This window comes from Delphinus delphis, chromosome 20, assembly GCF_949987515.2.
Source record: "Delphinus delphis chromosome 20, mDelDel1.2, whole genome shotgun sequence".
NCBI classification, from domain to species: Eukaryota; Metazoa; Chordata; class Mammalia; order Artiodactyla; family Delphinidae; genus Delphinus; species Delphinus delphis.
Window position 1 is genome coordinate 10917609 of NC_082702.1, and position 22262 is coordinate 10939870.

The 22262-nt window shown below is 42.5% G+C and overlaps 1 protein-coding gene across 3 annotated transcripts; it reads right to left on the reverse strand.

Moving 5' to 3' along the window:
* Positions 1–2383: 2383 nt before the first annotated feature.
* On the reverse strand, positions 2384–17402 carry LOC138413844 (zinc finger protein 234-like). Of its 3 annotated transcripts, XM_059999557.2 has the most exons (5): positions 17309–17402; positions 16661–16731; positions 13391–13485; positions 9642–9768; positions 2384–4892 (listed from the first exon to the last, which is right to left on the reverse strand). In XM_059999557.2, exons 3-5 carry the CDS (start codon positions 13403–13405, stop codon positions 3001–3003), a joined length of 2034 nt encoding a protein of 677 aa, XP_059855540.2. In that variant the 5' UTR covers positions 13406–13485; positions 16661–16731; positions 17309–17402; the 3' UTR covers positions 2384–3000. The 3 variants fall into 3 exon arrangements, with proteins under 3 accessions (XP_059855540.2, XP_059855538.1, XP_059855539.1); XM_059999555.2 differs by lacking the exon at positions 16661–16731 and having other exon boundaries at positions 17309–17356; XM_059999556.1 differs by lacking the exons at positions 16661–16731; positions 17309–17402 and adding an exon at positions 14249–14345.
* Positions 17403–22262: the final 4860 nt, after the last annotated feature.

Below are 22262 nucleotides of genomic sequence, written 5' to 3' on the forward strand. Positions count from 1 at the left end.
AGACTTCCATATGCGTGGTTCCTCTGTATCTGCAATTCTGCAACCATGGGTTCAACCAACCACAGATCATGTAGTACTGTAGTAATTACTATTTTAAAAAAAACCCTGCTGGGCTTCCCTGGTGGCGCAGTGGTTGAGAGTCCGCCTGCCGATGCAGGGGACACGGGTTCGTGCCCAGGTCCGGGAAGATCCCACATGCCGCGGAGCGGCTGGGCCCGTGAGCCATGGCCGCTGAGCCTGCGCGTACGGAGCCTGTGCTCCGCAACGGGAGAGGCCACAACAGTGAGAGGCCCGCGTACCGCAAACAAACAAACAAACAAAACAAAAAACCCCTGCATATAAGTGGACCTGCCCAGTTCAAACCCATATTGTTCAAGGGTCAAGTGTAACTTGCTAAATAAAGCCCTTTATCCAACTATAGTAAAAATACCACCATTGGTCTGAGTATGGAATGGCATCCAAACCTGCTTTGTCCTTACTGGTTCCACATGCAGAGGGTCCTCTGCTATTATGCTCAGTTCTCTCCTCATGCACATCTTTTCAACAAGAGACACTTTTTTTTTTTTTAACCTCCACAATGTAGGTATATCTACTTGTTTCTAGCTCCAGGATTTTCCCTCTCCCTATTACGGATCTGTAGTTAAAGCACAGCATAAATAATAAAGCTTCAATTGTTGAAACTCATCAATTTTTCTGTGTACGCAAAATAATCTGAGAGTTGTTTTGTTTTTGAAATTGGCTTCCAGAGTTCATACCGTAATTTTGATCTTATATGCCTTATGACAATATAGAACAATCATATTATGAGGTCTTAACTGCAAGGAATAATTATTTAGTACTTTTTCAAACTCTATTGTAATAATTTCCTGCTTTGGCAATATTCACTATTCAATGAAGAAAATATAACATGAAGTTATAAAACGGAAAAATACCACAAAATGCTCCTTGCCTAGGAAAACCACTCTGGAAGAGTATCCCTTTACACATGATCTTATGCATGTACACATACATGTGCGCACACGCACACATATACAAACACTAACAAAGATTTATGGTTGATTATACTATGAAGGCTACAATCTGTGATCTCTCAAAGCCCATATTGTGTATCTCCTGCCATTATGGTATCTGTCATAATTTTCTTTTTTTTAATAAAATTATTTATTTTTGGCTGCGTGGGGTCTTCGTTGCTGCGTGCGGGCTTTGCCTAGTTGCAGTGAGTGTGGGCTACTCCTCGTTGCGGTGCGCGGGCCTCTCATTGCAGTGGCTTCTCTTGTTGTGGAGCACAGGCTCTAAGCACATAGGCTTCAGTAGTTGTGGCACAAAGCCCCAGTAGTTGTGGCACACGGGCTTAGTTGCTCCACAGCATGTGGGATCTTCCTGGACCAGGGCTCGAACCCATGTCCCCTGCATTGCCAGGCGAATTCTTAGCCACTGCACCACCAGGGAAGTCCCTGTCATCATTTTAATGGTTTCAGATTAATATAGGAATATATCAAAACTCAAATTCTTACAGCTGTACACTAATTTCCATTAAAAAATTCAGTGACATCATTGAGGTGGTGCTCATTTTTTGATATTTTAATCTCATAATCAATAACTTCCAATTATATGATTTCTAGATCAAAGGGATGTACAATCTAATATATTCTGATATATACTCCTTTCCTGAAACCGTGCTTCACTGCTACCAGTAGGGAAAAGCACATAAATGTTAGTCTTGTCTCAATAATACATTTGATGATTTTATCAAATTCCTACAAGTTTTCTGGGTATTTGCCTCATGGATGTGGGGGAAGAATATGGCATGGCCCCTACCTGAGAAGTTTTGATAGAAGAAATGCTACAATAATTAGAAGGCAAACATTTCAAAGTCTGGATGAAAATTCAGAGACTTAGAAATCAGTAAGTTCAAGGTCAACTAAAAAATTTTTTTTTCTAGGGACAAACAATCTTTGTGACACTTTCAAAGTGTTACAGTAAACCCTGCCTTAACATTGACAGACAAAAAAATCAATTGTATACTATGCAGTTACTGTTGTTGTAAAGTTAATCATGTTTTTTCAGTCTGTACCATCAGAAAAAAAAATCACAAGATAGTTCAATTTCTACTGAACACAGTCCTTGGAAACTAGACGGGGCCTCAAAAAACCACCCAACTTGAGAACAGAGGCTGCAGGAGGCAAGGAGCCAGTTGCGATAGGCTAATAGCATATTAATATTGAAGATTGGGGGGCTTCCCTGGTGGTGCAGTGGTTAAGAATCTGCCTGCCAATGCAGGGGACACGGGTTTGAGCCCTGGTCCAGGAAGATCCCACATGCCGCAGAGCAACTCAGCCACATGCCACAACTACTGAAGCCTGCATGCCTAGAGCCCGTGCTCCACAACAAGAGAAGCCACCGCAATGAGAAGCCAAGCACCACAATGAAGAGTAGCTCCTGCTCACTGCAAATAGAGAAAGCCTGTGTGCAGCAATGAAGACCCAACGCAACCAAAAATAAATTAAAAATATATATATTGAAGATTGGTTTTCTGCAGTGGTTTTCAGTATTTCAACAAATGGTCATCTCCTGAATTAATTTTATTTTGCAGGTTTCCTCCTCTGGATACAACTTTCATATATTATACATTTCCCCCTTTTGGTTTATTTAAAACACAAGTACTGAGCACACCTAAAAGCGCTAGTCAACGTTAAGGTTGTGTAGATTCAGCAGCCAAGTCCCTGCCCTCATGGAACGCACATTCTCATGGACATCAATTTTGACTAGCTAATCCTTACACTTTTATTAAAGGCCAGACCAAACTCTTTTCCTTTCTAAGTGCTATCTCCTAAGTGACATCTGATAAATGTCAAAGTTCTGAATGCAGCCCTTACTGCACCACTCAGAAGGGATCTCTGCTGTGTGGTCTGGTGAACACTAGGATCTGTTTAGCTACTGCTTCAACACCAACTAACCTAAAATACTTTCTCTCCTATGAGACCTGACGCTTGCAAGAATTCACGTTGCACTTTTTTGAAAACATAATTTTGTAGAACTTCTTTCCTCTGACAGTTCCTTGATGTTCTTACCACTCTCGCTGCTTTCATAAAATGTATCCCCAGTATGCATTTTGTGATGACTTACAAGATTGGAGCGCCAACTGAAGCTTTTACCACACGTCTCACACTGGTAAGGTTTCTCCCCTGTATGAACTCGCCTGTGATACTGAAGCTGTGAAGACCGACTAAAGACTTTACCACACACATCACATCTGTACGGCTTCTCTCCAGTGTGGACACTCTGATGAAGCTGAAGACTTGAGGCCTGACTGAAGTGCTTCCCACACTCCCCACACTTATATGGTTTCTCTCCTGTGTGGACCCTCTGATGCATGTCGAGGTTCAGGCTCCACTTGAAGCCCTTCCCACACTCCTCACATTTGTATGGCTTTTCTCCAGTGTGGACTTTTTGATGGGCTTGAAGGTGTGAACTCCGACTGAAGCTCTTCCCACACTCTTCACATTTGAATGGTTTTTCTCCACTGTGGACTCTCTGATGGGTCAGAAGATGAGATGCCTGACTAAAAACCTTCCCACATTCCTCACAATTATATGGTTTCTCTCCGGTGTGGATTCTGCAGTGAATTTTAAGATCTGCTCTACGACTAAATCCCTTCCCACACTCTTCACATTTGTATGGTTTCTCACCGGCATGGATCAGCTGGTGGATCTGAAGTCGTGAACTCTGATTGAAGCCCTGCCCACACTCCTCACACTTGTAAGGTTTCTCTATGCTGTGGGCCTTCTGATGGATTTTAAGATATGAACTCTGACGGAAGCCTTTCCCACATACCTCACATTTATAGGGTTTCTCTCCTGTGTGGATGACCAGATGAACTTGATAATGGATTTTCATCCTGAAGTGCTTCCCACACTCACTGCATCTGTATGGTTTCTCTCCTGTGTGGACTCCCTGATGGGCTTGAAAACTTGAACTGTAAATGAAGCCCTTACCACACACTTTACAGACATACGGTTTCTCTCCCGTGTGGATTCTCCGATGGGCCTGAAATTGTGAAGGCTGAATGAAGCACTTACCGCACTCCTCACATTTATAAGGTTTCTCTCCTGTGTGGACCCTCTGATGGATATGAAGATTTGAGCTACAAGTGAAACACTTCCCACACTCATCACATTTGTATGGCTTCTCTCCAGTGTGGACCATACAATGACTGTTAAGGGCTGATCTACGGCGGAAGTTCTTACCACATATATCACATTTGAATGGTTTCTCCCCAGTGTGGATTCTCTGATGTTCCTGAAGATGTGAAGCATGAATGAAGGCCCTTCCACATTGGTCACAATTATAAGGTTTCTCTCCCATATGTAATTTACAATGAACAGTAAGTGTTGACCTACGACTGAAGCCTTTCCCACACTGCTCACATCTGAATGGCTTCTCTACAGTGTGGACTTTCTGATGAGCTTGCAGCTGTGAGCTCTGACTGAACTCCTTGCCACACTCATCACACTTATAGCGCTTCTCTCCCGAGTGAACTCTCTGATGAATGCGAAGTGCTGAGCTGTAACAGAAGCTTTTTCCACACTCACCACATGTATGAGACTTCTCTCCTGGGTGTATTTGTTGATGAAGATCAAAGTTGGAGACATCACTGAAAGATCTTGTACATTCATTACACTGATAAGGTTTCTGGCCTGTGTGAGTTTCAGAGAATCCTGCCCCAACCTGGCCAGATGAGTCACCATGTTGGTGGAATTCAGAACTTTTTATCATGGAGTCTTGACACCTGGTGAAGTCACTTGCAATGTGTTGCCAGATCTGCCAGGAGGAAAGCTCTTCATGTGGTCCTGCTTCTGAAACAGTCTCCATCTCACTTTGGATCTTTCCTTCTGCAAAGACATAAAGTTCAGAGATGTGGACAACTGAAGGCTCTGCTCAGTGTTGTCAAGATTTCACATTTAGGAGACAGTGTGAGACTTGAATGAATCCAGAGAATGTTCAGTTCGCCTCTTCCATTGTATGTCATGGGCTCTGGTTTGCGTGCCAAAGGAAACCAAGAGGTGGTCCAGCTGGCTCCTATCCACTAAGCATAACAAAACCCACTGGTGCAAATTTCCTATGTGAGGCGCAAGTTAGACATCAAAACCTTAACTTAAAAAATTGATAACTAGATTCAAATTGTTCACCTATGGCCATTTCTACTGAATTTCAAAGGCGGCCTAGAATCTTGGATAGTAAACTATATAGTTAATAAATGATGTAGATAAAAAAGTTATATAGATAACAAAATATGAATCAACTAGAACTTTAAGGAAAAGCAATAACTTTTCCATAAACAAAATTTGGAAGCAACCAAGATGTCCTTCGGTAGGTGAATGGATAAATAAATTGTGGTACCTCCACACTGTGGAATATTATTCAGTGCTAAGATGAAATGTGCTATCAAGCCAGGAAAAGAAGTGGAGGAAACGTAAATGCATATTATTAAATAAGAAGAAAGAAAGAAGCCAATCTGAAAAGCCTACATACTGTATGGTTCCAACTATTTGATGTTCTGGAAAAGGCAAAAGTATGGAGACAGTAAAAAGGTCAGTGGCTGCCAAGGGTTAGGGGGAAGGAGGGATGAATAAGCAAAGCAGAGAAGATTTTTAGGCAGTGGAAATACTCTGTATGATATTAATAATGGTGGCTACATGGCGTTATACATTTGTCCAAATCCATAAAATGTACAACACCAAGAATTAACCCTAATGTAAAGTATAGTCTCTGGATGATAACGATGTGTCAGTGTAGGCTCATCAGTTGTATCTGGTAGGACATGTCAATGATGCTAAAGCCTGTGAGTGTCGGGAGGGCAAGGGATATATGAGATATCTCTGCACCTACCTCTCAATTTTGCTGTGAGCCTAAAACTGCTCTGAAAACAAAACAAAACAGGCTTTTTTTTTTTTTTTTTGCTGTGGGATCTCAGTTCTCCAACCAGGGATCGAACCCAGGCCCTCAGCAGTGAAAGCACAGAGTCCTAACCCCTGGAGCGCCAGGGAATCCTCATATACAAAAAAAAAGAAGAAGAAGGAGAAGAAGAAGGAAGAAAATACTTGTGAAGAAATTTTGACAAGTTTCAAAGGAGAAATTCACTCCCCTCCCTTTAAGGTGCCTCCTCTTTGATCCAGTAGGCATATGATAAACAGCCTCTCTACAACTCTGCCTTGGGTCACTTTATTGGAAAGTTACTTTAGCGTTGAGGTGATTGGAATGCTTAGAATGACTTGCAGGTTTGGCAGCAAATATATAATCACACACCGACTAAAACACAGTGAAAGCAGAGGACAGAACTTCAGCTCCTACTGGCAGGTTTTCTCCATTAGGACAAAAAGGAAACCAAGTTGAACAGATAACATACACTGTCCTAAATCTGATATTAATTCAGACCTCTAAGAAAAAAAGTAAAAAAGTGGAAGGTAATCTTTTACTCAGAGACAGATATTGAGAAAGGGAAAAGGTGAGGTCACAGTATAAACTCTGAAAGCTAATCCTAAAACGGGAGTTAAATTCTGCCAGGAAGTCTTCTCAGACAGACACCTGGGTGACTTCTCATGTCTTTTAGGCCTCTGTTCAATGTCAACCCACCACCGAGGCCTCTTTACCACCTAATGTAAAATAACCAATCCTGCCCTCACTCAGTCTACCTGTGGCAAGGTCCATCCTCCTTGAATCTGTTTATGTTCTACACAGCACTTTTCCCCACATGACTCACTAAATCATTTGTTGTTTAATATGTCTCTTTCCCACTGCAATGCATCAAAGTGGGAAGCATTTCACACTTTGTACATGGAACACATTTTTACACATTCCTACTTTATAATCACTGTCCAGAATCATGCCTGGAGTACAGTGAGTACCCTACAAATGCATGTTGAATGAATAAATGAATCTCGGTTTGACTTTTTTATGAGCGCTTAAGCCAAGTCCTACAAGGAAAACATCTTTTCCAAGTAAGTTATTTGAAATATCAAAGGGACAGAGAACTCAGTTTTGCTGGAAAGCTGAAAAGCTGTCCCAGAGACCAGGGTACACCAAGCATGCTGTTAATAAAGAAAATCAAAGGTGGCAAAAATCCCTTGGGGTGAAAAGAAAGCAAGAGGGCCCATCACTAGTTCCTTCTGAATCTTTTGGACTATCTCTTTGAAAACAGAATGTGGGGGACTTCCCTGGTGGTGTAGTGGTTAAGAATCCGCCTGCCATTGCAGGGGACATGGGTTTGAGCCCTGGTCCGGGAAGATCCCACATGCCGTGGAGCAACTAAGCCCGTGCGCCACAACTACTGAGCCTGCGCTCTAGAGCCCGTGAGCTACAGATGCTGAGCCCACATGCCACAACTACTGAAGCTCACGAGCCTAGAGCCTGTGCTCCTCAACAAGAGAAGCCACGGCAATGAGAAACCTGCGCACTGCAACAAAGAGTAGCCCCCGTTCGCCGCAACTAGAGAAAGCCCATGTGCAGCAACGAAGACCCAACTCAGCCAAAAATAAATAAATAAAAGACATAAATTTGTAAAAAAAGAAATTAGCACAACACTGTAAATCAACTATACTTCAATTAAAAAAGAAAGTAATTGAAACAGAAAATAATTGGAAAAATAAAATAAATAAAAATGAAATTAAAAAACGAATAAGAAAAAAAATAAAAGTAATCGGATAGACATTCATCAAAAGACAAAAATGTTCTGCAACCTCCTTCATTCACTCTGGTTTGCACATGACTAACAGTTATCTCCATGACCCTCGGAGACACGGGGGTCTCCTGTTCCATCCATCAACACGCTCACTAAGTCAACAAATATTTACAGACACCTGCCACATACCAGGATGCTCTGGGTACTGAGGACAGAGCACTAAACAGGACAGACAAAATTCCTCACTCCTGTGGATCACACTTCAGTGCAGAGAGAGAAGTGATAAGCAAGCAAACCAAAGTCTGTGAGACACAATAAAAGGCAGAACAAGCAGAGTACAGGGAGGATGGGATTTTAGACAGGGTGGTCAGAGGAGGCCTTTCGCGTGCTGTTAGAACGGAGCGGAGACCTGAAGGCAGTAAGGGAGGAACAGGAGGATCTGAGGTAAAAGGAAGAGAGAGAGCAAGGTGAGGGCTAAGAGGCAGAAGTCCCGGCAGTGGGCAGAGTAACTGTCCCCCAAGGAACTCACGTCCTGATTTTTGGAACCTAAGATATGTTAGGTTATGTGGCAGAGGGGAATTAAGGTTGCAGATGGGGTTGAAGTTGCTGATCAGCTGACTTTAAAAGGGAAGATGATCCTCTACTATGGGGTGGGCGTGGGGTCTCAATGCAGTCAAAAGGGCCCTTCAAAGAGGAAGTGGGATGCAGAAGAAGAGCGGGAGAGGGGCGTGCAAATACACAGCAAGGGGCAGAGAGAAGCGATGTCACTGGCTGTGAAGATGGAGGCAGGCGGCCACAGGCTAAGAGATTTGGGTGACCACTAGCAGCTGGAAAGGCAGGTTCTCCCCTAGAGCCCCCAAGGAGAAACGCAATGGTGCCAACACCTTGATTTCAGCCCCGTGAGAACCACGGTACAGCTCTGACCTCTGGAAGTGTAAGATGATCAACATGCGTTGTGTTAAGCCATGAAGTTTGTGGTGATTTATTAGGGCAGCCACGGGCAATACAGCGTCCCGGGCAGGTCTGAGAACACTGCGGAGGCCGGCAGGGGTGGGAGGGATGGAGCGAGAGAAGAGGGCAGAGGAGAGGAATTGGAGAGGCAGCAGGGGCCCATGAGTGGACCCTGGAGGACTCCAGAAGCCACTTGAAGAGGTTTTAACTTTGAGAAAAATAAGCCATAAAAGGTTTGGAATAGAGGAATGGCAATCTTTCCTAAGCATCACTTTTGGCTGTGACGGGGAGAACAGACTATAGGAGGGGAAGGGTAGGAGCAGGGCAACCAGTACAAAGGCGTGTGAAAGAAGGGGTCTGGCAGTTTGGACCAGATGACAGCAAAGGATTGGAGAAAAGTAAAAACACATAGAAGAGCCTCCCCAAGGACTCTTATCTGCCTGGTTCTTAGCTGATGTCCCTTCTCTTTGGGTTGCTGCCTTCACCACCCAAAGCTTTTTTTCCTTTTCTAAGTGGAATATATCATGTTTGAAGGGGTGACACCCTGTGAACATGCAGAGTCACATACTTAAAATGAACACACTAAAGGTACAATTTACTGGAAATTTAGACTCCTGAATTAAATGTTGATCAATGAATCAAAACCAGTGTATTCAAAAAAAAACAAAAAACATGACCTATTTGAAGAAATACCAGTATTTCAAGACCCAGACACATATGCGTAATAAATATTACAGAAACCGATTTATTGCCAATGTCTGTCTTCATTAAATCTCCTCCCATCGGTTCTTACATCACTCACGCAATTGGCAAGAGTTTTTGCTGCAACATATTCCATTCTTCCCAACAAGTATTTTTCTACCTTATTTGATTTCGTTAAAAAATTGTTGGTACAAAAGTGAGGTCTCCAAATGCAGGTGACCGTTTCAAGACCCCCAAAGCCTTCAACACCTAAGGACACAAAGCCAAACCGGGGAGCTGACATTAGGTTAGAGAGGGTGCCTGTCCTCACCTACTGAGACCAGGTTCCGGAAGTTCTCCAGCATCACTTCTTGGTACAGCTTCCTCTGGGTGGAGTCCAGCAGCCCCAGCTCTTCCTCCGTGAAGGTCACAGCCACATCCTTGAAGGTCACCGCCTCCTACGACACCAAACACATGTAGCCTCAATCTTACAACCAATGGCCACTTGAAAAGGGACAGTTGGGGCTTCCCTGGTAGCACAGTGGTTAAGACTCCACGCTCCCAATGCAGGGGGCCCGGGTTCAATCCCTGGCCCGGGAACTAGATCCCACATGCATGCCATAACTAAGAGTTTGCATGCCACAACTAAGGAGCTGGTGAGCCACAGCCAAGGAGCCTGCCTGCCACAACTAAGACCCAATGCAACCAAATAAATAAATAAATATTTTAAAAACAAAAAAGAAAGACAGAAAAAGGACAGTGCTGAAAAGGTGGAGAGGATGGGAGGGAAGTGAGCCCAGATTCTGAGGGACTTCAGTCAAATCTGTAGACTTCCCAGACCTTCTCCTTTCATCCTGCCAATGTCACACACTGATTTTCCTCAGCCTCACTGAAAGTGTGGCAGTGACAACTGTCCTTGTATTTATTTTGCGCCCTCATTGGGTCTACTTACCAGTAAGCCTCCCAAAACCCTAAATATATGTCCTGGACTACATGCATTTTACTTTTTGTTGAATATTGCCAACTGTCCCGAGAAGAATTTTGCAATTTAGTCCAAACATATTTGACAGCAATGACCTTCTTCCTCTCACACACACGAACCCTGTTGTGATAGAAAAGCTACCACTTTTCTTTATTGTCTGCCAAGCTAACAAGCTTTTGGTAACCTGTGTGGGACATCGATGTAGTTCACCCTATGTAACCTCAAGGTACAATTTTTTTTTTTTTTTTGAGAAAAAGCTTTATGGCGAGGTCAACCAACAAGGAGACAGGAAGCAAGGCTCTCAAGTCTGTTTCCTCGCTCCAGGGTCTGGGGCAAAATTTAAGGGGTCAGGGGAATTTCAAACTTGGAAGCTGACTGGCTAGACTTGAATTAGAGTGCATATAAGTTACTCATGCTGCTAGAAGCCAGATTTTCCCATTGAAGGACTTCTTGCTTGGTAAAGGGCTCTGGCAGCAATATTTCTATTCTCTGAGTTCCACAGACTGAAGAGTCTTGGTTCCAGGATCTTCCTAGAGACATGGGTTCCCATCTTGCACACACTACATCTCTTAATTGCAGCATTCAGTGTCACGCTCTGGATCCAACATGCCTTGGCATGATTCCCAAAGGTCTGCGTGGCCCTTACCCTTACTAGCTGCGTGACTTTGGACAAGCTTGCCTATGTGCCTGAGTTTCCTCTCTGTATAATGGTCCTTACATGACAGAGTTCTTTCAAGGATTAAACAAGGGAATATCTATGGCATTTGGAAGAGTATGTGGCACAGAGTAAGTGCCTGATAAACATTTGCTATTACTTTTACTATTCCTTCATATTATAACACCTATTTCATCCCATTTCGTGGCTGCATATTATTCCAGAGAATTGATTATCTACATTTACCTGTTCTAAATAAAACATATTTAATTTTACATATTTTTCTCTTTATAATCCATCCTGCAAAGAACATCATTTTTATAGATCTTATTTCCCTCATTATTTAAAAATACTTGCAGGACTTCCCTGGTGGTGCAGTGGTTAAGAGTCTACCTACCAATGCAGGGGACACAAGTTCGATCCCTGGTCCGGGAAGATCCCACATGCCACGAAGCAACTAAGCCCGTGCACCACAACTACTGAGCCTGCGCTCTAGAGCCCGTGAGCCACAACTACCGAAGCCCGTGTGCCTAGAGCCTGTGCTCCACAGCAAGAGAATCCACTGCAATGAGAAGCCCGTGCACCGCAATGAAGACTAGCCCCCACTCACCACAACTAGAGAAAGCTTGCACGCAGCAACGAAGACCCAACGTGGCCAAAAATAAATAAATAAATAATTGCAAAGGAAAATTAAAATGTCAAAATAGGCATATTTAAAATTATATTTTTAATTATATATTAAAATTATAAAATTATATAATGGCAGATTTTCTTCTCAATTTTTTTTCCTACTTCCCTAATCTTTGAAGAGAGTACAAGTACCCTGAATCTCCATATATTGGCCAAGAGCAGGTTATAAATTTTCCCACGGTTTTTGTAATCTGATTTGGAAGAACAATTTACTTTAGTATTCCCACTTATCTGATTATAAATTAATACTAATACCTTTCCAGATGTTTATTAACCATCTGTATCTGTCCTCTTTAACATACCTGTTCATGTCCTCATTCATATTCCGCTATATTTTTTCCTTTGTCCTATGTATAAGATTCTTTATTCTGGATTTTGTCTTTTTTTGGAATCCGTTTGGTAAATACTTTCGCCCCAGGTTGCTATTTTTTCTGGTAATACCATGTAAGGTGTCTTTTGCCACAGAGGAATTTAAAGATTTTATACAACGACTGTGCTAACTTTGTGTGCCTGGAGCGCTGAGCATCTCAGAGTACCTGCGGCGGTACTCAGGTAGAGGAGAGATGCAGAAAGAGAAGAGACGCAACCCAAGAAAGGGGTCGGGGAGGAGCAGCGCCACCTACTGACTGTGGAAATCATCACTCAAAAGGCCCTCCAGACAACAACACTACAAGACACAGGTCTCAAATGAACTCTTTCTTTCTTCTTGTTTATCTTTCACTTAAGCAGACTGCTTAGCATTCCAGACCCTTGGTTTCCTGCGTCAACGTGAACAGGTGTCTCATATTTCAAGTGTTTAAGAAGAAAATGAGACAAAATCTCCTCACGCAGCTGCTCTAGAGAGTAAATGCAGAAACAGAAGTCAAGTTACTGGCAAATCTAGTATCACTGGACATTTTAAGCTAAGGTTACATACTACTTTAGTCAAACTGGTTAATACATAAAAGAACAAAAAAGGACCAGTAAATAAAATATACACAAGCCATGACTCAGGCCTGGGGAAGTCAGAATCCAGCTCTTCCTGTGTGAAAACCTCCAAATATGTTTGTGCAGAGCAAGTTAGGGCTGCGCCATGCTTGTATTTGGATATTCTACCTAGAAAACAGCCAACATGACACATATCAAATGTACTCTTTCTATACTGAGCTCACGGTACAGTAAGGAGAAAAAACTGAGACTGTTTTCAGAACTGATTTGGGGGGGGGGGAAGTTTTAATGTAGGAAAGCTGTCACTGCAGGGTTGCTTAGAACAGTCAAATTCCTAAACCATCTAAATGGCTACAGGTGGGAAGCAGTTATAAATAAAAGGGTACCAAAAAAAATAAAATAAAAACGCACATCAATTCAATGACAAATATGTTGTATCCATTAAAAAAATGAACGTTATCTAGTATTAAAGGAAAGAAGTTACAATTTAAAATTAAATGTACATCATAAATACAAAAGAGTTATGAATGCACATGAGAAAAAGAGTAAGAGAAAATAAAAACAGTTTGTTTGTCAGGAGGGAAGTAGTGAAGTGACAGAGCTGTTCATTTCTAGTCATTTTTCTACTCTATAAAATAAATAATAATAACACAAAATAAACAATAAAAACAAATGCAATGAACACTCAAAAGGGACAACTTAAGAGCTGAGAGGAGAACAGGCCCTCCCATGTCTCTTGTTCTGCTTGAGTCATCCCAAGACAAACGTGCAACAGTCTGAGTAATGAGATGGAACTTTAAAAGTGAGAAAGGCAGGCCCTACTCACCTTGAACATGGTCATGTTTCCTCCTGTGTCTGGGGATGGGCACAGTCCTGAGTTACACAGATCCTGGGAGGTCAGAATTCCACCTGGCAGAGTGTCTGGGAAGGCAGAAAAAAGACATGAAAGAGTGACCTGGGTCGCCGCTCACCCATGCAGATGCTTCTTGTGAATGAGCATGTGAATGTTCACAGCAGCGTTATTCATAATAACCTAAATTTGGAAACACCCAAAATATTGGCCTATGCGTGAAAGAACAGACAAATTGTGGCATATCCATACAATGGAATATTATGCACCAACGAAAAGGAATGAAGTCCTGATTATGCTACAACATGGATGAACCCTTGCAAATGTGTGGGAAAGCAAAAGAAGACTGACACAAGTCTACATATTGTATGATTCCATTTATATGAAATGTCCAGAATAGGCAAATCTATGGAGACAGAAAGTAGGTTAGTGGTAGCCTGGGTATCTGGGGAGAGAATGGGGGTTAACTAAGGAATCCAACTGGGGAAATGAAAATGTTCCAAATTATTATGGCAATGGTTGCACCACTCAGCAAAGTTACTAAAAAATCATTGATTTGTACATCTCAAGTGGGTGAATTCTATGATATGTACAATATACCTCAAGCTGGTAAAAATAAATGTTTATTAATCTACATGTCATTTAGAATACTAATTTATGGATCCTGAGTCCATACTAATATTTATATTTAAATGAATAAATAAATAAGTGGGAGGGAAGAAGCTTCTCTTTATAGTAGAATGCCCACTAATAAATGTATCTCCCCATAATAAAACTTTCTTAATTCCAAAAAACAAGAGTAACTTTACAATGGAGAAATCTGACAGACATTACCTTAGCCTAGTAAACAAAGTTGAGTTTACCAATATAGGGACAAACTGATATCCTTTGGCTCCTGTTATGTTGCGGTGACGAGGACACTTCACCACTTCTGTGGAATCCCTGCCAACAATGCGTAATCTGAAGCTAAACATGGAATATATCAGATGACCCTCAAATGGTCCTCCAAAATAACTTGCCTCTATACTCCCTAAAAGCATCAAGAACAAAAAAGACAAAGGCTGTGGAATCATTCCATGTCAAAGAAGAACATTATGAAAAGTATGAAAAAAATTTTGTAAAATGTTTATAAACAAATATACACCTTAAGGCAAGGCATAAAATTGGAATTTTTTTTTAATGATCAAGTGCATGAGCTTTATTATTGCTTTTTAAATTGAGGTATAATTGGGTTATAATATTAATTTCAGGTGTACGACATAATCATTCTAGTTTTGTATATGTTGTGAAATAATTACCACAATAAATCTAGTCAACATACATCACCATACATAATTACAAATTTATGTATTGTGTGTGATGAGAAATTTTAGGATCTACTCTTCTAGAAACTTTCAAATGAGCAATACAGTATTAACTAGAGTCATAATGACGTACATTATATTTCCATGATTTATTTACTCTATACTTGCAAGTTTGAACCTTTTAACCACTTTCATCCATTTCACCCACCCCCGCCACACCCTGCCTCTGGCAACCACCAATCTGTTCTCTGTATCTGTGAGCTGGGTATAAAATTGGACTTTAAACTGAGGGGGAAACCAGTTATGAAGACTTCCAATGAAAAACAGAACAAAATATAGGACGTGGATTATATAACAGTATGTTACCTAATATGCTACCTGGCATTATCTACTGTTACCTATTAACTATGATTAGAAATAACTTAATAGATATCTAATATATAAACACTATTCTCTAGTATAATATCTAGTATAGGGGCTTCCCTGGTGGCGCAGTGGTTTAAGAATCCGCCTGCCAACGCAGGGGACACGGGTTTGAGCCCTGGTCCGGGAAGATCCCATATGCCACGGAGCAACTTAGCCCGTGTGCTACAACTACTGAGCCTGCACTCTAGAGCCTGCGAGCTACAACTACTGAATCCGCGTGCTGCAACTACTGAAGCCACGTGCCTAGAGCCCATGCTCTGCAACAAGAGAAGCCACCGCAGTGAGAAGCCCGCGCACTGCAGCAAAGAGTAGCCCCCGCTTGACGCAACTAAAGAAAGCCCACGTGCAGCAACAAAGACCCAACGCAGCCAAAAATAAATTAATAATTAATTTAAAAATATATTTAGTATAATAGTCTAACATTACCAAGTATGTGATGCTAAAATCCTATAGTCAGCCTTTCCTAAATCCCTCTTACCAAGACACCTCCTGATTACTCATGGTATGTGGGCTTCCTTCATGCAGAAAGCTAAGATGAGCTGTCACTGAATATAGGTACATTCCTGATGGAGGAACAGAGTAGATAGGCAAAATGTAAACAATTGGTGGATTTAGGTAACAAGTATAGGAGAGTTCCTTATACTACTTTTGCAACTTTGCTATAGGTTTAAAATTATATAAAAATAAAACTTTCTTAAAAATCAGGAAACAGTCACAGGAATAACAATAATAATGAAAATAGTAAGACTGATCATTAAATTACATGGAAGTTCATTAGTTTATTCTTTCTTGTCAGTTTTGGAAATCTCCATACTTAAAACACATAAGGGAAAAATCACTGAGAAAGGTAGGATAAAATAAAATCTGTAAAATGTTTATAAACAAATACACAAAAAGAATCACCAAACAGAAATGCATTAGAAGCTTAACTGTTGCTATCTTTACACCCTGGATTAATAAGTAATTAAACAATTTTTTTCTCTCAAATTTCTTTAATTTCTGAATGTTCCACAATGATACAGTTCTACGAGAATAAGAAATATTATTTGTAACAAGTGAAACAAAATAGTTGATGATATTTTGAAAAACTCAGAAAAGTCCAAGCCCATTTTATTTGATGTTAAGGTCCCTCACAATCAAGTTCTGATTAAACTGCTTGATTCCACCTAGTTCCTAAAGCTTAAGGAGAATTACATCCAAAAGATTATGAACGCAAGCTCTGGACTCAGACTGCCTGAATTCCAACCCCACCTCAGCCTCTTACTTGGTGGGTGACTATGGGCAAATAACTTTCAGCTCCCTGGGTCTCAATCTCATTTTTCAAAACAGGAAAAGAGCAATATTTCTTCACGGAGCCATGGTGTGACATAATGTATTTATTTGTGTAAAGCCCTCATCACTTAAGTTAACAGTTAAGGATTAATTACTCTCAATACTCATGTCCAATTACACATCCTACACATTCTCTGACTGATGTGAAGATCATTGTAAAACAAAACTGTCAAGTCCCACTCACGTGGAGCTTTGCTATCATGTAGCTCAGGGTCACTCCCTCTACCTCCGTGTGGTCCTTTTTGAGAAATCACGCTGGAGAAAGAAAGAATGCTATGAAGTGTCACGATTGAGTCCCCGTCCCCATAAAAGTTAAAGCTTTCCCTCCCTCCGAGCAATCTAGAAGCAATTCCGAGCAATCCGGAACCTTCCCCTCCAAAAGAGTCAGAAGGGGTCCGGGATTATCCAACGTCACGCAGAGATAGAGAGAAGGGCAAGTGTCATTGAAGCTGGATTTCTGACCCTAACCAGGGGACCTGACCGCTCCTCGAGAAATTAACACCAAGAAGAAATCATCATTCACTACGTGCCAGGAATTTAAGATTTCTATTTGTACCACCTTTTTCAATTCCCAAAACAATTCTTCTAGGAAGGCCCTAACATTTTAAAGAAAAGCAACGGGAGGCACAGGGAGATTAACTCCCCACGCGAGGAAGTGGAAGCGCGCGTGGAAGGTGTAGGGAGGCGGACTGGGCGAGGTGAGAGCCGCGGAAATTCCCAATCTAGGGGATACGCGAGCGTAGCCAGTCCCCTCTTGGGGTTTCGAGAACGCCCCAAACGCACAGAGGCTCCGCCGAGGGGCACGTACACGGCCGCCCTCGCCCCTCCGCACCTGCATTCTCCGCCGAGGATTCTTTTCCCCTAAATCGATTGCCAGGTGGTTGCGCGTCCCAAGCGGAGACACAGGAAGCTCGCAAGGGCCAGCGAGACGCGGAACAGACGCACAGGCCCACAGAAAACACACCGGCAACCCGCCCACTCCGGGAACGGAAGTGCCTACGAGTCCACCGGGCTTCTGGACTACACTTCCCAGAATTCGTCAGATCCGCCTTCCTGAGCGGAAGTGCGAGCGACTACACAGTGCCTGGACTACATCTCCCAGAATGCCGAGGAAAACAGTCCAGAGGCTCACTTTCCAGGAAGACTACGGGAAGCTCCTTGACTACGGTTCCCAAAATGCCAGAGAGAAAAGATTCCCGCCAAGTCCCAACTTCCGGGGTGGAAAGGCGGATTCCTACACTGAGAGTCTGCATTACGTTTCCCTGAGTCCTCCAGCGAAAATGTTCCATAGACACGACTTTCTGAAGTCGAAATGCCTCCAATTATGGCAGGAGTATTGTTGGAAAGGGAACAAGTGAGGAGATGCAATCTTCAAGAAATTAACAGGTTGGGAGACTTCCTTGGCCGTCCAGTGGCTAGGACTGGACGTTCCCACTCCAGGACCTTGACAAGGATTTGATCCCTGGTTGGGAACTAAGATCCCGCATGCCGCAGCCACAATTTTTTTTTAAATAAAAAAGAAAGAAGTTAAGGGGGGATGACTGTTTAGGGAACACTAGGTGATTGAAAGTAGTTTGATTTGAATATAATCTGACAATATGAGGCTAAAACTGAGAGGTCAAAGAATAGGCGAGGTAGAATGATTTGGGAGGGACCAGGAGGATCGAAGAAGGTACCAGACCCTGTGGTACCACTGGTTTTTCAGGAAAAACAACTTGAGAGGGCCAAAGTGGAAGCTTGTCCTCATGGAAAAGTGCTCTTCCCTCATTTAAACTTTTCATTGAAGTTATGATCCCTACTTTGGAGGTGAGAACACCAAATTTCAGAGACGTTAAGAAACTGTCAGCTATCTCAAAGCAAGCATAATGAAGGCTGAAGAGCTTGGCATTGGAGTCATTCTGACTCCCAAAGCCAAAATGCTAAAGCACTGGGGAGGATTCTATTGATGGAGAATGTTTTTTACTGAGTTTTTTCCTTTATATTTTCTGGTTAAAATCTTTATTATAGTGAGCAATTTAAAAACACATATGTTGGGACTTCCGTGGTGGCGCACTGGTTAAGAATCTACCTGCCAGTGCAGGGGACACAGGTCCGAGCCCTGGTCCCGGAAGATCCCACATGCTACGGAGCAACTAAGCCCGTGCGCCACAACTACTGAAGCCGGTGCGCCTAGAGCCTGTGCTCCACAACAAGAGAAGCCACCGCAATGAGGAGCTTGTGCACCAAAATGAAGAGTAGCCCCCGCTCGATGCAACTAGAGAAAGCCCTTACGCAGCAACAAAGACCCAACGCAGCCAAAGATAAATAAAATAAATTTTAAAAAAATAAATAAAAACACATGTTATTGGAAGCCAATTAAAAATTGTATAAAGCAAAATGGGGGAGAGGGGGATGCACCTAGATTCCTTCCCCTTGAAGATAACCAGATTTTTTTTCTCTCTGTAAACATGTCAACACATATGCCTATCAACATACATCTTTGTTTTTTTAAATGAAATCTTGTGTTCTGTATCTATTTTTCTAAACTCAATATAAGCTAGTCATTTTCTAATGTCAGCCATTGAAAATCTAACTCCTTCCAAAAGATGGCTGTATAATGGTGTGTTGAATGTAATGAGAATTAAAAACAAAATACTCCTGACATCTGAAAGCTGACATGGCACTCACAGGCCAATAGTATTCTCCTTTGGGACATAAATCACAGACTACCATCCTCAAATGAGGTTTCTCTGAGACCACGGTAAAGTGAGACAAAAGAAGACCCCTTCGTAATTTTTAGACAGACAAAAACAAGGTCACTGTGCCACCCACACAATGACAAACATCCTCCTCTTGGCTAAAAGAGTGATGCTATTTCTTTACCACTTAGAGCTTTATCTTTGTTCTAGTCTGCTCTCCCCAAATATAACATTTATTGAGATACTAAATCTTAAAATTGCTTCTGCTTTCTGGCAGCATCCAATCCGGAGTGAACCCTGCGTCCTTAGGCCCTCTCCCAAAACACTTAAATGAAGCCCAAATCCTGTAATAGATTTTTTTTCTGACACCCTCTTACCGTCGTGGCACCTCATGGTTCCCCAAGGTGGGTGTAATCTCTCACCGCAATGAATAAACCCGATTTATCAAACCACTGCTGTGTTCCTGGATGAATTAAATAAGCATTTTGGCACAATCCCTGATGAGTACTAGATTTGCCATTATATAGGAAGCTGCAATGAACACGGTTTTATGTTGTTCTGGGAAAGATACTCAGGTAGAGGAGAGATGCAGGAAGATGCCACAGGAAGGGAGTTATTTATCCTTATCTTTGAGATGGATAGTCTTTACCTCAATGGTTAAAGCAGATGTGCTGTGTGTGTTTGACAGGCCATGAGTCAGGCTGCTTTGGCTCACACAAAGTTCAGGCCGAACCATGTATAAGCTAAAATGACTGCCCCATACCTCGATATGTGAACATTTTCTCCATCAAGACTTTTATTCATACCATCCCATTTAATTCTCAAACCACCGTATTAGGAAGGTAGTGTTAAAAAAGAAAGAACAGGCCCGGTACTTCCCTGGTGGTCCAGTGATTAAGACTCCGTGCTTCCAGTGCAGGGGGCAAGGGTTTGATGTCTGGTGGGGGGAACTAAGATCCCGCATGCCCGGAGGCGGCTAAAAAAAAAAAAAAAAAAAAGGCCCAAAATGGCGTCATTTGCTACACCCCGCCCCATGACAGCAAACCAAGACTTAACTGCAGTTTCCACCTTACATAGAAATATAATGTTAATCAACCAGGCTGGTATTTTCTGGCCAGCACTAACGAGGTAATCTATTACAAAGCCCATTTCCATCCCCCAGAGAAGAGGCAATCTTCACGATAAAGCCCTTGCCATTCCATTCCCCACAAAAAGAGATCTTGACCTAAAAATAATCCTTTCTTTTCTTTTACTAATAATTCCTTTGCCCTACTTTTCTGCCTAAAACAAAACAAAAAAAACTTTCCATTTTGTACAACCTTCTATTTACTAGATGGGATGCTGCTCAATTCACCAACTGTTGCATAAAGCCAATTAGATCTTCAAATTTATACAGCTGAATTTTGTTTGATTTTGCCTTTTTTGTTTTTGGCCCCGCCATGTGGCTTGTGGGATCTTACCTCGCCCACCAGGGATTGAACCCGGCCCTCGGCAGTGAAAGCTCGGAGTCCTAACCACTGGACCTTCGGAATATTCCCTGAATTTTGTTTTTTAAGAGTAGTAATGTCATCCCAATTTTACAAGAAACCATCAGAGACAGAAATTTAAGTAATTCATCCAATGTTCTACTGCGGGAAATGACAGAGCAGGGTATTAGGTGCACGGCCTAGGGGATGGGTCCTCAAGGCGAGAGCCCTAGTGCTCCTCCAACCAGGCCAGGAACGATCCCATCGGCCGCACCAAACGCAGAGGACTCCGCCCAAAGGAACAACCGCCCACGCCCCAGCCCTCAAACCATTGCTCTCTGAAGCTGCTCTTTCCCGCAAATTGATGGCTGGGTTGGACAGGTTCCCAGGGAAATTCCCACGGGTCGCAAAACGAGGAAGCAACTCACCAGCGCGAGGGAAGAGAGGGAGACTACCTGACCGCCCAGAGCGGCAGGGCCTGAAACCCCGCCCCCAGGCTGCGCTGGGGATACACTTCCCACAATTCCCCTGTCCCAGCGGCGCCTGTGCGGAAGCGTCTGAGTCTCTACGGAACTTGTAAACTACACTTCCCAGAAAGCCAGAGGAGAACACAGCCCGAGTTCCCACCCTCTTCCGCCAGAAGTACTTGAGCCACTTCGGAGCTGTTGGACTACAGTTCACACAAATCCCTTGGGGACAAAGTTCATATTGCCGACTTCCTGGGCAGTAAGGTGGTTTCCTACTGGGGCTAGTGTTACCTTAACCTGAATCCGTGAGCGAAAACTATCGTATATTGTTTAAACTGCTGTTCGTTTTGTCTCTGTTAGAACAGCAAACCTAGATAATATCATTGGAAAGTTTAGTTCAAACTCCATTGGTGAACTTCAGATCCTCTGAAGAATGCACAAGATGAAGGCTCAAAAAGCTGCGCATTTGGAGATCTACATAGCAGAACTGTTGATAAAATATTTTAATTTAAAACTGTATTACAAGGAGTTCCTTGGTGGGCTAGTGGTTAGAATTCTGTCCTTTCACTGCTGTGGCTGGGGTTCAATCCCTGGTCGAGGAACAGAGATCCCGCAAGCCATGCGGCGTGGCAAAAACAAAACAAAACAGAAAAACTGTATTACAACCTTCACGGGCCCAAGAGAGGTAGAGTAATTTGATTGATTCTTTATTGTGTCTCCTACATGAGTCTGAGTCACCCAAAATCAGTGAGCTCCATTCTGGCAGTGCACTGTCAGGGCATGGCCTGCAACATTTGGTTGCAACAATTCATTTACAATAGTCTTTTTCAAATCTATTGACAAAAGTCACGGAAAAAATCATTTCAATTTGAATGGGGGCCACCCCAACAGCAGGCCCATGTAAAAAGACCATCCAACAAGCGATGCCACATCTGCCTGGTGACCCCTTGGTGGGATGGTGGAAGTCCTAGCAACTGTCTTGTGCCCCTTGGAGTCTTTGGACCACACATGATAGCCAACAACTCCCCATGTGTTTCGGATACAAACTACCCTCAGCGGCTGAGGTAGATTTCTCTTAAAAGACAAATCTTAGTGCTGATTGGGCCCTACTTGAGAAAAAAGCCATCATAGGCCCTGAGCCCATGACCCTTAAGTGCAACTGCCTATTTTACCAT